We start from the raw sequence: 17,600 nt of genomic DNA on the forward strand, positions 1-17,600 counted from the left end.
GCCCCAGCGTCCCAGCACTTGTTTGTTTGTTTTTTAAGCCCCGCACTCCCCAGCTGCAGCAGCAGCGATCTGGGGGCTTATAGCAGAGCTCCTGCACACACCATGGGGCAGTGGGATCGCCCCTCCCGCCTGGCACCCACACGGCAGCTGTCGCATCGCGAGGGCACAGCACCGCGCGGCTCGGCAGGGTGCTGCGGGGCTCTGGGCACTGTCCAGGGGTTTGGGCTAGGCGGTGCCAGGCTCCGGGTGACTGCTGGAGCTGCCCCAGCTCCAGGACAGTGCCTTGCCGAGCCGCGCTGCACCCGTGCGATGCGACAGATACCACGCAGGTGCCAGGCTGCCCCTGCGCACACGGGGGGCACTCTGTCACAAGCCCCCAGAGGCCCTGATTGCTGCTGCTGCAGCCGGTGAGTGTGGGACTTCAAAAAAAAAAAGGGTCCAGGATGCTGGGGCCAGGCAGGGCAGACATGGGCAGGGCTGGGGGAGCGGGCAGGGGGAGGTCCCACCTGCTGCCGCCATACCCCCACCACTGTCCCTGCCACCACCGCCTGTTCAATTCAGAGGGGACTCAGCTGCAGATTCAGCCGGATTCAGCAGCCAAATCTGCAAATCCAAATCGGCCACATTGAATTGGGACAGTGATTCAAATCACCAAATTGAATCACTCTCCCTCCGAATGGGCTGAATCCAAAGCCAAATCAAATACTTGCTGCTTTGCACAGGCCTACTACTTTCCAGTGACCCTATGAACCCTCTATATGACAGGCCAAAGAACCTCGTCTATTGATTTCTTCATCAAGCCCATAACTTTTGTCTGTGTTAGAGTATATCTTTTAGAAATGTATCTAGTGTTGACTTAAAGATTGTAAGATGTTGAAAATCCACAACATCCCCAAGTCATACTAGTGTGAAGACTACTGAAGTAATGGAAATATTGCTATCAACATTTATAGATATACGAGTTTGGAGTTTCTCCCTTGAAGTCAGTGGAATTATGCCAAACTGACTCCTGCCTGCTTGAGATTAGAATGGGTCTCAGATAATTCACCGCATAAAGTTGTTGATACAAAATTATTTGTGCTGAGCTTTGACGCTCCTATGGATTTCACTGCAGATAAATCCAAAGGGATAATCCACCACATTGTGAATGTCCAGAAGACGCGGACAGAAAATAAAAAACACGCACAGATAGTTGTGGATGTTATTCTTGGTCTTTACTGCAGGGAGCATACAGCATTCTCGGGGACTGTGCATTCCCCTCAAATAACATTACATTGCTATTCTTGTCAGAACCAGTCCCTAGGCCAGGCCACATTCTCTCTTAGTGTAAAAAGGCAAAACTCCATTGAAATCAGTGAAATCTGCACCCATTTGTATCAGGCAAATATCTGGTATTTTGTGTACTCATATATGCACTCTATCTTATAAAATTCTACCCTTTTGCTCATGCTGGGCCATTAGTTTTCTGTTTGGGAACTAAATTGTATTAGTTTATTTTTTTCATTATCAGTGGCACATCAACACACGCGCATTTACTGCGCAGTACCCAAAATTACTGCGCAGTATGGGTGCATGTCTACACATGCATGTCTACACAGTAAATATGGTGACTTATGCCAACTTGAGTGTAAATTTAAGCCAGCGTAAATAAATGCACGTGTAAATGACACACCCACTGGCTAAGAAATTAGAAAGCAGGGTAATACATTTTGTGCCTAAATAAGATTTTTTTTTCAAGAAGATGCCAACAATTTTCATTGCATATTTTAAAAAAATGTGTAGATCCCTATTTTAGAGAGCCATAAATATTTTTAACACAAGAGAAAAAATAAAAGGTCTTCATTTGTCATGCCATGAAAAAGAGCAGCAAGAAAATGAGCATGGCCTATAGAAATAATATGCATCTCAATGACAGATATTAACCCATCTCTGTAGTGGGTTTCGAGGTGTGGAGAGTTGTATTTCCCATGTCCGGTTCATCATGACATGGTGAGCAGGACTAGAAGAAGGCTGTCTGGCAGTATCTTTGCTGATGCGATAAGAGCAGTCATGCTCTAGGTTTTAGGGTGTTTGTTCAGTATGAGATGCCAAGGAAACATATTCCTCCATAGCATGATGCCTCAGGTCCATGAAACCCTGGGAGTCAATAAAAGGCCCTGGCATTGAAAGAACTGATATCAGGCATTGCCAACTTGACAACATGCATTCGGACAAATGCCCAGCCCCATGGACTACATGTCAGTCATGGTCTCCTGGGTGTCACTTTCTAGTATCCATAACTCTCCCCTTAGCAGAATACTGCCAAAACTGAGCATTTCTCACAGTTCTTCCCTTTGGTTAAAAAGAAACAAGCAAACTGAAATGCCGCCACTCAGCATTTTAGAAGAAGTGAACAAGTTGATTACTAGATGTCTTGCTTTGCAGACACAGGGAAAAAGAGAGTCTATATGCATAAGGGGTGTGTGAAGCGGGCCCTATTCAATTCATATTTGGATTTGGATTCAGCCTGGATCAGGGACAGTGATTCGATTCGGCCAAATCATATCTGAAGATTCAACACTGATTTGGAGAATCAGGTATTCGACCATATACGCAGCTTTAAGGTTTTTTCTACATACCTCGAGGTACCAGGCCTGGCTTGTGAGTGCTGCGATGCTGGGACGGATGGAGCATCCCACAGAAGCACAGGGTGGTGGGTCGCCCGCGTACTCAGTGGTAATCCCAGATGTCAACCAGAAGTACTTCCAGTCCACTTCTGGGTCTGCCAGGGAGCATGCTGGGCCCCCCCCAGCACAATCCCCGGCTCGGCCATTGGCCACAGAGGGACCCCAGGTGCTCCCCCCACCCAGACCCAGGAGGCACCAGTCATTGAGCCAGGGAGTGCAGTGGGAGCCCCCCTGCGCGCTCCCCGGTGGACCCGGAAGTGGACCAGAAGTGCTTCTGATCCACTCCCAGGTCTGCTGCCGAGTGCGCTGGAGACCCCCTCCGCGCTCCTGTGGGGCACTCCATCTGCCCCACCGTCACAGCATTCATGAGCCGCCTGGTACCGAGAGGTACGTAGAAAAAACTTTTACAGCTGTGTCTGTGTGTGAATCACCGAATCTTTCCAAATCTCTCCAAATCGATTTAGAGCATTCTGAGTCAATTCAGAGAGATTAAAATGTCCTTTGATTCAATTTGGATTCGAAGATTCGGCCACCGAATCGGGCCAAATCTTCACCAAATCAAATCAGGGACCGAAGCTTTGCACAGCCCTAGTGTGTGTGTGTGTGTGTGTGTGTGTGTGTGTGTGTGTGTGTGTGTGGTGGCAGAGGTGGCGTGGGAATTTGAAACTGTCATATCTGCTAATGAATCTAAAATAGTGAAATAGAAAGTAATGGCAGCTAAAAGCCTGTCACCTGTTTTGTTTTTATTAGGTATAATAATACGCGGCTTTCTTAATAATGATAGAAATAGCAAAGCCTTAATTGGCTGAATAGGTCTGTGGTTGCTACAGTCGCTCTCTCAAAGCACATCACACTTTTAGGCAAAGCTTAGACGCGCCACAGCCTCGCAGAGCTGAAACGTACAGCAGAGGAGCCCATTTGTTTGAATTCTTCACATTACATAGTGGAGAGATCCCAATTACCAAAAGAAATGTAAAGTAGATAGTGATTAAACATCAAAATGCAATTTAGCAAAAGGTATTAGCTTGAACTCTGAACAATGAACACTTATGAAACACTTTTGCTGCCTATTTAAGCCTTTTTGAATTGATAACAGGAGAAATTAACTTTGGCAGTACATCTCCCTGCCAAGTTCTCCCACTTAGACTAATTTTAAAACTGAACCCTCGGAAGAATGAATCCATATTTTATTATGGACAATGTGCTGCACGGTGAGGAAAATGATCTTGGACCAGCAAAGAGTGAGCAATTAGAATTCATTCTCTACTTTTCCAGGGCCAAGGTTCAAGCACTTGAAATGTTCTGGGTGAATGTGAAATGGAGCACAGCAAAAGTGTTCTGTTTACTTTCTTGAAGGAAGAGATTTGGCAAAGCATCCGGACCTCGTACAGAGACGAGGCAGTTAGCTCAGCTGTGACTCGGATAACAGACATCCTTGGACATCTTAAAATTAATCTTCTCCAGCACCCAAAGCTGAAAACTACTTAGGCAGGTCCTCAGCTGGTCTGCCTTCGGCAGAGTTGCAGCAGTTGACATCTGCTGAGGATCTGTCACAGTGTCTTGGAGCTTTGCTGTATAAAGACCCAATTTGTCTAACCTGACTTGTGCTGAACAGTCCCAGTGTACAGGATGACTGAGGACAGGCATCAACATTTGGCTCTAGATTCCTCCAGTGCCTCATGATGTTTAGGAAGAATTGTTTAGCAATGATTCGGTGACTAATTTCATTCCTCAGATCCCATGCCCAGGTAATTAATGGACCAAATTCTGTGCTGAGATATGCCGGTGTAATAACTCAATTGACTTCCGTAGAGTTACTGCAGGCATGCTCTAGTACAACAGACGGCACACTTCACATACTATCCCTGGGAAGGAGTTAGCAAGGAGGGGCTGAGGCTACCTCTACAGCAAATGTACTATTGTGTGCTGTGTGACAAGCCTGCGCTAATTGTAGACTCAGACCTGGCATCATCACTCAGTTGCATGCTTATCTGCCTCCTGTAGTAAATTAAGTACTAGCTAAAATTATTTTGCTGCCATTTTGAAAACCAGATCACAGGACGTATGTTCAAGAGCTTTCTAACTATGAGCAAACTGTTACAACTTCCTTTGGGTCAGACGTTATCTGGCCTTTGACCAGCAGGTAGAGATTTGTCTAAGAATTGTTGAACTGGATCCCGAAAGTCAGCCGTCTGTGCTGTCCCTTCACCAAAAGTCACCAGTACCCGGTGTTTAATAGGAAGGTGCAAGGAAGCCTGCAGTGATGGGACAGTGTGTCCCCAAGGGAAATTTCTCCCTGGCCTCTAATGTCTCAAGGCAAGCCCTGAAGCATGAGGGTTTACAACTTTTCAAAGATCTTTCCTGTTTTAAATCTTTCATTTATGACTCAGGATACTCCTGTTCTTCATGTAGCTTTCTAATCTGCTTTAAAACTCCTACTGAAAACTTGGTGCTACGATAGCTCTTGGGCAGAGATCCATAAAATAACTGTGTTGTATGTGGAAAAGCATTTCCTTTTCTCCCTTTTGAGTGAACTGTCTCATCTCTGTTGAGGGCAGGACTATCCAGCTGGCTATATGCAGCCCCTGAGGAATTAACTTGAAGGCCCTGGGCTCCAACCAGTGACCACCCTCCCTCCACTCCCATTCCTCTGACCCAGGGACCCTAGGATCCCCCTCCCTAGTCATCCTCTGGCTTCTGCTTCCTTCCCCGGCAGGGCACAGCCCACAGCACCAGGGAGCTCGCAACCCAGGGTGCCTTTGTGACATGGTTACAGCCGGGGAGCCCATGGCTGGGAAGCTGAAAATGGGGCCAGGGCACCCACATAGCACAATGGAGTGGGGCAGGTAGGCAGTGCCCACGTGATGTGTGGTCAAGGGACTGTGGCTCACATGGATGAAGCCTGCATCCGTGCAGTTCCCATCACTGGTTTCAGGGCTCACTGCCGAGGCAATCCGTCCTTCCTGCCTATGCCTAATCTGCGAGCATAACCCTGGAAATGAGCTAGCAGAGGTGACCCAAGCCAATGCTTTTGACTACACCCTGCCCCAAATCCTCACTTCAGCTGTGTTTCCAGGGCTGACTGGCGAGGAGTGGGAGCAGGCGGGCAGGGCTCACCACGAGAGAGTTCTCTGCTGCCACAGTGTAGACATATCCTTAATGTCCCCATCAGAGGCACAGCAGGGCAGATCTGTGCCTGGGGCAGCTGAGACACATGGGGGGAGTACCAGCTGCTGCCATGCCTATTGCAACAGTGCAGTCAGGCAGCAATCGCCTTTGTCTTGTCCCTCACCCCTACCAACAAAGGCAGCACTGCAGGCTGCTGTCCCAGTCACCCCCCTCAGTTCTCCTACTGGTCCCCATGTTTCTGAATGGACTCAGGGAGAGCAGGAATTGCCAGGCTGCCTGATACAGAAGCTTTCTATCTGCTCCTCGTCAGCCCCTTCCCCAAAGCACAGAACCCCTCCAGTCGGCGTAGAGCCAAGGGATCCAAGTGAATATGTAGCAGCAATTACGCTTCCTCCGTGCACTAACAGCTCAAAGAGGTGCCTGTGCCCCGCTGAGGCAGAATTTTGCCTTGTAGCAGAATGGCACACCTAGGTTTTAATTTGAAAACCCTTGTCTGTCTGCAGTTTGTGAGTGAAAGTGATGCTTGTGACCATAAGGGGTGATTAGCACTGTCTAGAGCTAGGCCTGTCTGTGCAGATGCACTATTAGAGCAGACTGATGGATTGGGTGGTCTGCGATGGAGAAAAAGGAGGCACTTCAGGAACGAGCAGACAACGCCACTTCCAGCCCTGCTTTCTCTCACTGTAGTTTCCTTGTGCTCACTGAACGGCTGAATCAAGCCAGTCTGTGCTCTGTTGCTTCGCACAGCTCTGCACTGCTCATTGACTGAGTAGTTCTTCCCTTTGCACCGGCCGTGCTCCCCATCCCCCTGATTGCACTGGTGTCCTGCACTAGGTGTGTGTTTATGGCTAACCCTGCACACACCCAAACTCAAGCCGAGTCTCTCTGCACAGTCCTGTAGGTGCAGCTATCCACCTGGTTAAAAGTATGCTTGGAGGAACACCGTGTGGTGTGATAGCTCTCTCTGTCTGGGCTATGATCCCACCCTCTTGTGCAACGTCCCGAGTGGTTTCACTCTGACATTTCATGCCACTCGCTGGGAGCAGCCCTCCTCTCCTCATCGGGTCGGGGTGAGAGGATGCTGCAGGGAAAGTGTTTGATGGAACTGAGAGCTTCCTTCCAGCCCTCTTTCATTTGAGCCATGATATGTAATACAAATCCCCTTCTTTTCTTATGCAGGGAATTAGGGGATTTTCTAGGTGTACGGTGTAATTTGCCTCTCTTAGCGCTATTGCAACATCCCAGTTCCCTGATGTTCATGGGGTAACCCTGACTTACACTTCCTGTGTGGGAGAATAAATGGTTTTCCCATTTATTATATGGGAAAATAATAAATGATGGCAGTGAGAACCCCAGGCAGTTTCTTTGGTTCATGCATATGTATTTCTCTTCTTAAAACAGTGACTTCTGCCTTAAAGATAAAGATCTCCTTATTGTGGCTACCCAACAGGTAGCGCACAGAGAACAACGTGCTCCTTGCGGCTCGGCAGCAATGCAAACTGCTTCAGTTCTGTCCAGGGATTGGATAGAGCAGAGTTCAGCTTTAACAATTATTTATGGTCTTGGCTTCTCTGCTGAGGAAGGGGACCAATCACCGGGGGCAAATTGTAGCCAAGGAAAAATGCCAATTGCTCCCATTTATGGTGGTTTTGTGGTATCCAGAGCTTTCCATTAGGAACAGGGAAAACATCGTAGCTCTTTTACAGAAGCCAGTAAACAATCATATGATAATAATACCTGTTTGCTCCTGAACCAGGCCACATCCAAGTGAAGAGCTCCAAGTGCAAGTAACAGGGTTTTTAGCCGGTCTATCTCCTTGTCTTAGATGTTTCATATTCAAATATTGGCTCTTATGGGGATTTACAGGTTAAGATGACCTGCTAGTCATTAAAGCACTAATTACTGCCATACTGAATTGTGTTCCTTTGCAAAGGCCAACTTCATCGCCATCCCAGACTGAAATCATGAGGTCATTAAGGAGAGGGTCTTCCTCTGAGAGCAGTATTTCCTGGAATGACAGCTCCCTGCAGTCAGCATTGCCCTGTGAGAAATTCTTCTGATGCTTTTAATTCTCAGCTCTCTCAAGGGGTGAAACAGCTCCTTAAAATGCCAGCACACGGCTCATGTTCAGGGAATTCTTTTCAGTGCAATGTGATATGCAGGCCCACCGGTCGCCCTTTGCACAGGGCTGAATTGATCTACATGTGCACAAGCATTTTGCTGCGATTAAAGGGCAGTTTATAGTTGCACTCTTTCACACGAGTCACAAACCAGCCTACAACCCCCGCCCCTTGCTCTATAGGGAAAACAAGCTGACCCAGCTCAGTTCCTGTCACCATTTGCATTCCCCTCCAAACTTGCTCAGAAGTTATTGCCAGCCTGCTGCGGAGGGATTGGGGTGCAGAGCCAAGCCCAAGCCCATGCCTCATCTCTGCCCACCTCTCTGCTCTATGGAGCAGCTGCCTGGCATCAAAGGCTTATTCTTCATGTTGGCTGGATGTGGGTAGCCTGGACAGGAGAGTCAGTGTGGGAACAGAGTTAGAGTCAGGACCAGGACAGGAGTTAGCGAGCCTTTCCAAACATTCATTTTACTAGATTACTTCCGAGGACTATGGCTTGCAGTGCTTTGTCTTTCTAAATTCAGCTGTACGGGACGGAAGCGTGATAGGGAAGGAAATCCAATGAATTTCCGCTGGTGGCTGGTGTTGACTTTGTTTTTGCCAAGAGCAAGTCTTTTTACAGAGGCCAGGAGTTTGCAGTAATCCCCATGTGAGCCAACCAAAGTCCATCACTTTTATTTCTAGACTTCTGCGTCACATAAGCAGGACCCACTGGTGGATCTTTTGTATGTCTTTATGCCAGCAACAAGTGTGGAGCCCATGCACAAAAGAACTGGAGATGTCACCCAGGTTAATAACTACATGTTCCTAGAAGAAACCATTGTTTTCTTCTTGTTTGTGCTGTAACCAACCACACGTGTACAGCCAAGTTGTATTCCATAAGGTTGGTTAACTATGAATACAATTTAATGTTCACTTCTTATTGGGCAGAGGCCAAAGAACCAAAAGGAGAAGATCTGCCAAAGGGTTTGAGGTGTGAATGCCCCTGGTTGTAACTTGGATATCAAGCAACAGGGGGTCCAATGTGAATCTCAGGAGGCTGTCCGCCTTCCATTTGTATGCGTGCCTTTTGTGTATCACTTTGTGTTTTCGCTTTATAAATTATGAAAACAACTGAATCAATAAATATTAACATAATGTGTATTGCCTTGGCAACTTGGCACTTGATACAAAAATTAAAAACAAATTACATAAGCCACCCACAGTGTGGAGTTTTATTGGAGATAAATCTACTGCTGCTGCAGCCAAAAGAACAAATTGGTTCAAATTAAAACAAAACCAAACAGCCCAAAGTTAAGCAGACCAAAATAAATGCACTTGGAGCAACCAACACTGCTTTGCTGTCCCCGCAATGTGTACTGGAAATGAAGGGGTTACCTGAAATCAGACTGTTTTTACCCAGGACAACATCTGATACTTGGCACCCAGTGCAGATTTACCATGTATCCCTAGATGTATGGGACAGTTTATTTTATTCCAGAAGCGGTCTTCCTTTCAAATGTAGTTGTCAGGGCAAAATAAAAAGTTCATTGTTATGATGGCCTATATCAGGGGTGTCAATTATCATCTCCTACCCCGGGCTGGATCCAGACCACAGGGCTCCTTGCAGGCCGGGTCCAGCCCAGGACATGGGGTGGCTCCAGTGGCAGCAGTTTTGGCCCCGTGCGGGAGCCAGACCCGCTGCTGCTGCCACATGCCTTGTGCCTTGGTGGCAGTACACAACCTATGTGGTGGTGACAGCTCCAGCTCCAGGTGTAGCTCCAGCTCCAGCTCAGGCATGGAGCAAATGGTAGTGGCAGGGCCATTGACTGAGGAGGTAGGGCCGGTTCGATGGTGATGAGCAAAGTAGCTTTCGGGTGACTGGAGCTCTATCAGCCCTTGCACACCCTTGTGCTGCCCATCACCATGTCCACCAGGGCCTGAAGGCTCTGGATTACATGGCAAACCATCCCCCACAGCCATAGCCCCCAACTTCTGGTGGCCCGCTGGTAGCCGAGCAGACTGGATAGAGTATCTCACAGGTCAGATCTGATTTGTGAGCCATATGTTTGGCAACCCTAGTCTGTATCAATGCATAGTGACATTTTGGCCCCATTGTGCGAGTTTAGCATGACACGATACCATTATCACTGTGTGTATAGTTGTAAGTGTCATCGAGAGGAGGGGTTTGGACATGGCGTTCCTGAATACAAGGGTGTCTATACATGTGCTCAGGTGGAGGGGCTTAATTAAAAAAACTCTGAGAGCTACTGTAATTAAAGCACCCACAGCATCACATGTAGTCAGTGTCCCACATTTCAAAAATGGCAGCAGAGATGCTTTCACTAAAGCTCATTCAACAAGCTTTACTTAAAGCGCCCCCACCGCCATTTGGAAACACGGGGATGCTGAATACACATGATGTGGAGGCTGCTGGAACTAATTAGCACGCTCCAGTAGGCTCACAGAAGACTCGACTGAGTCTACTGCAACCCACGCTAATTAGCACAAATCGGAGCAGAGCTCTGTCATGTGTATAGGAGCCCCAGATGTCCAGGAAAGAGCCCCTACTGCCAGCAATGGAGATAGTAACTAATGAAACCATCGATGTGTTTTATTTTCTTTCACCCTAACTATACAACATGCTCGCTGACTTGGCTCTGTTGCTCTTCAGAGGAGCCGAGTCACACAGTTTGCTCTTATACAGTCCACAGTTTCCAAGGGCTCTGGGTGTACAGGCTTTCTGCACCAATGAAGTTGCAACGTTACCCAGATTGCACTACTTGCAACACGAAACGATTGTTTCTGTTGCTTAAATGCTGTAACCAATACTCTGTCATTAACGTTACTTAGGACCAAGCTGTATGCGCGTTGCATTAAAAAATGTTTATAGCAAAGTGCCTGACTAGTATATGGTGTGCCTTTGGTATTAGCAGCTTCTCTGTATGTTATACATTTTCCAAGTTATACTTTTTAGCATATGTATAACTTCATGGTGAAATCAAACCCATAGACTAGTAATAACAGAGCGATCTTTGGCCTGTGGCTATTGGTGCTGAATTGTTCCTGTAAATTTTGTCATAATTCCTTCAGCACAGAGTATAGACTAGAGCATGCATAATTTAATTTATTAAAGTTAAAATATATGTTAGACCTTATGACCTCCGCAGCAGGAAACCGGTAATTTAATTTTAAATTAATTTGCTGGGAAAGCAGAAAGAACCGGTGCAAATTTGAAAATCTGAGCGTTTATACAAAAAGCAATTGACTTAATCAACCACTTTTTGTCTCCCACGGTATTTCAGTTGGTTACTTTTTAAATAAGATGGGGTTCTTTTTTCCTCTCCATACCTGCTTCTGCTGTTTCCTGCTGTGATGCGACTGTAAAATTAAAGCTGGTGGGCTCTGATTATGGGAGGGTAAGCTTGGTTAAAACACTGACTGTGAGAATCGCTCCCCTCCCCTCCAGAAAATGGCACACCACTGAAAGGAAAATACATTCGGATAGTTTTTGTTAAAATTCTGGTACTCTTGTAATCTGTTTTCTCAGCATGGAAAGGCTTCTTTAAGCAATTCAGCATAAGTCTTTGAAATCAGCCTGAGCTTTATTAATATTTTAGTAGCACTGTTAGTAATGACATAAAATATGGTAATACTCTGATAAGCTATGGAGTTTACAGGCTACATTCCCAGCTAGTCTGAATCAATAAAGCTCTCCTGATTTTATGCTAGTGGCTATGGGCCCAATCCTGCAAACACAACTAGGCATAACTCTCCGTAGTGTGAGTAATCTGAAGGAATTCACCATTAGTCACTGTCATGCCCGCAAATTGGTACGTGAATTTAATGGCATTGCTCATGCTACTCCGAGTACTGGGCCTCGCAGCAGCCGGTGTTTGCAGAATACACTTAAGCACACGCCTAACTGAGACTCAGATTGCAGTGCAGCTCCAAATTATTCTCAGACGTTTGCTGAACAGGAGTGGATTTAGCCTGGTGTTTCATGAATTGAGGGCCATGTCTAAAGGAGGGGATGGGAGAGCCAGCAGCAGTGGGAGACAGAGCGAGGCGTCTCCATCTTCTGTTTCTCAGGGGGGAAGGGGGCTCCATATTCAGTGCATTTCCCTCCTCTTGAATTTATATCTTTTCTTCTTTTTTGTCTGGTTTCTTTCCTGCCCTGCAGTACAGACCTGTTACTTAACATAGCACCTCCAGCGCTGAGGCTGAGGCTGAGGCTGAGGCTGAGGCTGAGGCTGAGGCTGAGGCTGAGCCTGGCTGTGTGACCGCAGAGTACATCTCTTGATTATATGGCTAAACTCGGAGCACCAGCCTGTGATATTTGGGGTCACTGGAGAAAACGACTTTCTCAGATTCAGAGACTGAAAATGGAAGAAATGGCAGGGTGATTCCTTCCCCTAGCAACAATTCCTGAACAAAAAGCTGCTCTTTTCCCCCCCTCTCTTTTACAGCCAGGCAGTTTGACATATCCAAGTTGCTAAACCTCAAAAGTTGCAGCATAAGCCTATGTAATCTTGTTGCTTACCATTTTGCCTTAAGATGCCATCCCTTGACAAGTATAGTTCAGGGTATTTTCTGTGCTAGCTGGGGAGTTCTGCTTAAGAAATAAGCATGCTACCAAAGAAAAAGAAAATAAACCCATCTAGGATTATCTCCGGCAGGAAAAACAGCTGCAACCGAGGGGGCAGTGCTGCAAAAGCCCAGGAGACCAGAGTCAGACCTCTGAGATTTGTGAAGAGTTAAGTGAGTTGCAGATGGATAAACAGGTGAAAGCTGAACCATCATCACCAGTAGGGAAAACAGAGGTAACAGAAACAACCTTCCTACTTGATACTGCATGTGACCAATAGACCAAAATCAGTAGTGCATGCATGGAAATTAAGGGGGCTTTTATGGTCTGAACAAAAAACCCACAAAACCTCTCCAACGGTAAGAAAAAAACAATCAGAAGTAGCTTCTGCAGACCGGTGGGAGGAGAATAGATTCTTGTATTATTACAAAAATGGAATGCTCAGAAAATGCATTAAAAATGGACATATTTTAAATGGGTTTCCAAGAACGTGCAACTTTCGAAGAAACTGTAATTGAGACTCTGATTCTCCTCTGATGATGGCACCTTCTTGCTCTGCAGACCTTTCTCTTGGGTACATTTTGGTTCATGTCTACTAACTTTACCAGACTGCCGTTAGGATTTTGTTCCTGTTAGCACTGCCAAGCCAAGACAGAGAGCAGAATTTAAGTAAATAACACAGCTAGTTCCCTAGCTTTACTCCTTCCCACCTCTGCCATAAAACACAGACAGAGCCCAAACCCATCAGAGAGCACATGCAAGAGTGGTATTGTGGGAAGCAGGGGTTATTCACTCCTGTTTTTTAGTCTCATTGATTAATATCTGTAACTCTGTCACCGTACATGAGCCCTAAGAACATTTATAACAGGAATATTTCAACTGTTTAGTGGAAATCATTCTTAGCTTTTTGTGTGAACCCTCTTCTCCAGAAGTTAAGGGGCTTGAATCGAAAAAAGGAGACGCAGAAGCAATTGAGATCCCAGCCTCAAAAAATATCAGATCATAGGCTAGTAGGAATACAGCTGACTGAAGATGTAAGTCCATGAGGAATTTTTGGGGTCTGAGTAGTCAGGCTTTCTACATGCCACCTAGTCCTGGGAATGCCCTAATTTCAGGCTAGTCTATAATTACTTTTGTCTCCTAGTTTTAACATCTCTACAAGAGAAAGGAGCCATCTGCCCCTAGAGCAGGAAATTAGAAAAATGACATCCTTTGTTAGGTTTGGAATGAAATTCCAGGATCCTGCCAGAACATGCTAGCTGTGATCCGTTCGGTGACAATAATCCCCGTTTCCTCCCTCACCTTTACATGAGCCCTGGAATACTAATGTCATCTTCATAAAGTAAAACCCAATTGTTTCTATTTGTGGCTGCGTAAAAGAGGCAGAGGATGCATGGCACTGATCCATGGAGCACTTGAAATCAGACAGGAGGTCACACGAGGTTATGAACTCCAGCATTAAAGAGTACAGCCCAAACAATGCTATTTTTGAAGGCCAGGCTCTGTGCAGATAGCAAAGAGACCTAGCATTTCATGAGTAATCTCTGAGAGATCTCCTGGGGCAAACAAGGACAAGGTGATCTATTTGACAAACATCCCAAGAACTTGTAAAGCCATGTAAAGTAAGCCATTTTTAGGAAGCCACTTAACAGAGTTGTTAGGCCCATGGGAGAGGATTTTGAGTGATTTACTCAATAACAGGAAGTCTTAAGAAGGAGAGAATGTGTTGGGAATAAAGCAACGTTGATGGCAGTATGAAATAAATTATGTGATTAAAAATGCATCTCATATTAACTGTTAGAGGGATTTGAACAATAGTATCATCAGCATGAGAGAGGAAAAGATCTGTAGGGTGATCTAGCTTATCTCCCTGATAAAACAGTTCCCTATTGAATGTTTCCTATGGCTTTGTCCCATGTAGCTTTAAATGACTCAAGCACCTAAGATTTCACCATTTCCCAAAGAAAAATAGCCCATAGCTTTTGTATATCTCACAGTCAAGAATGTTTTCCTGGGGACCAGCCTAAATCATTTCTGGGCATCATATCACCACTCCATTTTCCAATCATCTCATTCCTCTTCTTTCCTTAATTCAAATTTAGTATAATGTTATCACCTTTTCTTCCTCCTGTAGTCTACTCTTTAATAACTATCTGTATTAATTACCTCACTTCATCATTGGTTTCTTGAAAACCGATCCTTCTGTTTCCCTATGCACTTTTATTGCTATTCCCTCAACTCCTTTTTTTGTTTGTCTCTTTTTTGGTGTTGAGATGCCCAGAGCTAAACACAGGCAGTATATTCTAGCTGTCCCAGAACTGTAGAGACTGGGAACATGACCTCCCTTGTCAAGGCATGATGCTTCTGCATTTGCAGTCCAAAACCATGTCTGTGTTCTGCAGTGTGCATATGAGAATGCCATGTTTAATTCACGTGTTGCTCAGTTGTTTCTTGGAGTTACAGCATTATAGCTGTCTCCCTTCCACTGAATATCTGTACTCCAGAGAACCTTCCCCTGGATGCAGTAGTTTGTAGTTTTCCAAAAAAAAAAAAAAAAAGTCTCATTCTCCTATGTTTTAGCCATGTTTATTCCCTCTCTTCCTCTCTCCTTACTGGGGTTGACCACTTCTGCCACTGTAGTAGTATCTTCCAATTTTATTCTTATGTTGTTCAGTCCTATTTTTACATCATTGATGCAGATAAGCTGGTCTTAGCACTTTTACTAGCCACATCCTCTTTCCTAGATGCCATCTATCATTACATCAGCTAAATGGACAGTTGAATCCAAGTTATTTTGAGTTCATTTTAAGAGTAGATTTTTGGGTGGTAATGAATGAGATGCTTTATTGAGGTTCAGGTATGATATCTGCCGCTTCCTGCCATTCACTGATTTTGTAAAATAAGGCCTTGGATTTTCAAAGGGACTCAGACACGGAGAAAGCTTCAACTAACAGTGAGAGTTGGGTATCTAACTCCTTTAGGCTACTTCGAAAATACAGCTTAATAATACAAAAGACAAGTTTAGGCCCCAACTCTCACTAAGTCAGATCCCAAGTACAGGGTGGAGGGTGTAATGCAGAGCCACCTAAGCCAGAAGCATGTTATAACTTTTCCTATCCAGCACTAAATTATGTCACTGGTGAGTGGTCCCTCAGGAACCTCATACACGTAGAAAACCTGGCATAGCAGAGCTCTGCTCTGCCGAGTCCCCTTTCCTTTCCTTCCCAGTCCATGTTCCTGACAAGTCCCATTCTGCCCTTCATAGCAGGGATTTTCAAGTGGGTTGAAGCAAATTCTCCACTGATCATCTTGGATCTTCTCAAGGTCACTTTGCACTACTGTGGCATATAATGGCATTAAGCGGACTAGAAAGTCCATCTCTCAGTTGTTATAAATCTATCAACATTTCATAGCTCCATTATCCTCTAGTTTGGGGGGAGGGGGTCCTTCAAATATTCAATTTCATAATTTTAATAAAGATTTATAGAAGATCGATTTAATGAATTGCAATTGCCAATATCACCTCCCTTTCCTTCCCTTAACGTTCAGTGCTACATTTGCTTTCCCCTGCCCAGTTTTCCATGAATATTCAGTAAGGATGGTCTATGGGACATTAAGTTTGTTTGACGAATCTCTTTGTGCCTTTGACTGTGTACTGTCTGGCTTTGCTGAATTGTGTATGCTCACGTTTGCTCAGGTTGCCTTCACCTGAACTTTCTCAATAGCTATTTTTCCCAGATCTTCACAAGGAGATTTTTACTTGTCCCAGCTGTTATTTTTCTTGTTGAATAAAAGGAGGTTCTTAAAAGGAGTTCATTATCTCAGTCATTTAAAACATTAACACTAATTACATCTCCCTTATCAAATGTTACGTTGTCTCTTTCTGTTAATGTATTTGTGAAAGCCCTTCTTCTTCCCTTAAACCCCCATGGGGAACATTAACTTTACTCTCTGTTGCCTGGTTCTGTTCCCCTTCTTCTGTTCCCCACTGCTCCTCTCTATTCTCCCCCTTTTTCCATTCCCAGTATAGATCCTCAGATGTATGTCCACTGTCTTGTCAAGCCAAAAGAAGCACTCGTCAAAAGAATTGTTGTCTCTTGGGCCTCCGCTATTCCCCAGCTGCTTTTCACACTAGTAGATTGTAATACTTTTCCTGAATTTCCTTCCTTCATACAGTATGTTCCTTTAATTTCTTGATTCTTTTGAGTGTACATTCCTGAAGTCCAACGCAGTTATGCTGCCAAATTCTATCACTTTCCTGGTACCAAGCTGAGACTGGTCTCCTCACAATCTTGTTCACTTTCTCTTCATTGCTAAGAAATATACCCAAAATGACTTCTTTCTCTATATATTATAAAGTGGTCATCTTCTTGTGGGTACCTTTGGACTATTTTAATGATCTTGGTTTGGATATATGTATAACCTATCAGGCAAATGAGCAAATAAAGTACCTGGTGAAGAGTTATCCTATGGTTTTGACTACACTAAAAGTTGATCCAACATTTTTTTTCAATTCTTGATCTTACCAAGTCTTGCTTGTATGCAGAAAGCAGGCCATTCTTATTATATTTTCATTCTAAGAAGTGATTTTATAAGCTTTTCCCAAGCAAGTTTCTTTCTGCTTGGACGCTATTTTGCAATGATGTTTTTCCACTTTTTATTTGTTTTTAACCTCCTCTTAGCTAATTTTGAGCCCAATCCAAGATGGTGACCTGCAGGATGCTGCACTTAATTGCAGAGAATTAGGTTTCATCCCCATTTGTAAGCATTGTCAGAGTGGTCCATCTAGCCCAGTTTAGTGTAGCTCCGTATCAAGTTGAACCCAGCTGTAAATTTTGCATGGACTATCTACATGAGAAAGCAAAGAGCCAACCTCCGAGTTAGTTATGCCTTTTAAAGTCATTATTTACCTTCATCACCCTCTTTAAATATAAATACTTTGCGCTTACCAGCCTGCCTTTCACCTATAGGCTAATCTTGTTTATACACATATGGCGCATCTACACGTCACCCTATGTCACTGTAGCAATGCTGTGATGGGGGGGCCCCCCAGGCACCCAAAGAGATTGATGCCCCTTCCCATGCCCCTCCTCCCCCATTTAGGGCAGTCTGCCCTGC

General features: G+C 45.0%; 1 protein-coding gene across 1 annotated transcript in view; it reads left to right on the forward strand.

Annotated features, from left to right (window-relative positions):
• LOC109306674 (sodium channel protein type 5 subunit alpha-like) overlaps positions 1–17,600 on the forward strand; it is a 310,690-nt gene that overhangs the window by 229,919 nt on the left and 63,171 nt on the right. Inside the window, exon 18 of the mRNA XM_019530203.1 lies at positions 12,574–12,717. Within this exon, the coding sequence (XP_019385748.1) occupies positions 12,574–12,717 (144 nt within the window). The remainder of the gene's footprint in view (positions 1–12,573; positions 12,718–17,600) is intronic.

This window comes from Crocodylus porosus, unplaced genomic scaffold (genome assembly GCF_001723895.1).
Source record: "Crocodylus porosus isolate Cpor-Errol unplaced genomic scaffold, CroPor_comp1, whole genome shotgun sequence".
NCBI lineage: Eukaryota > Metazoa > Chordata > Crocodylia > Crocodylidae > Crocodylus > Crocodylus porosus.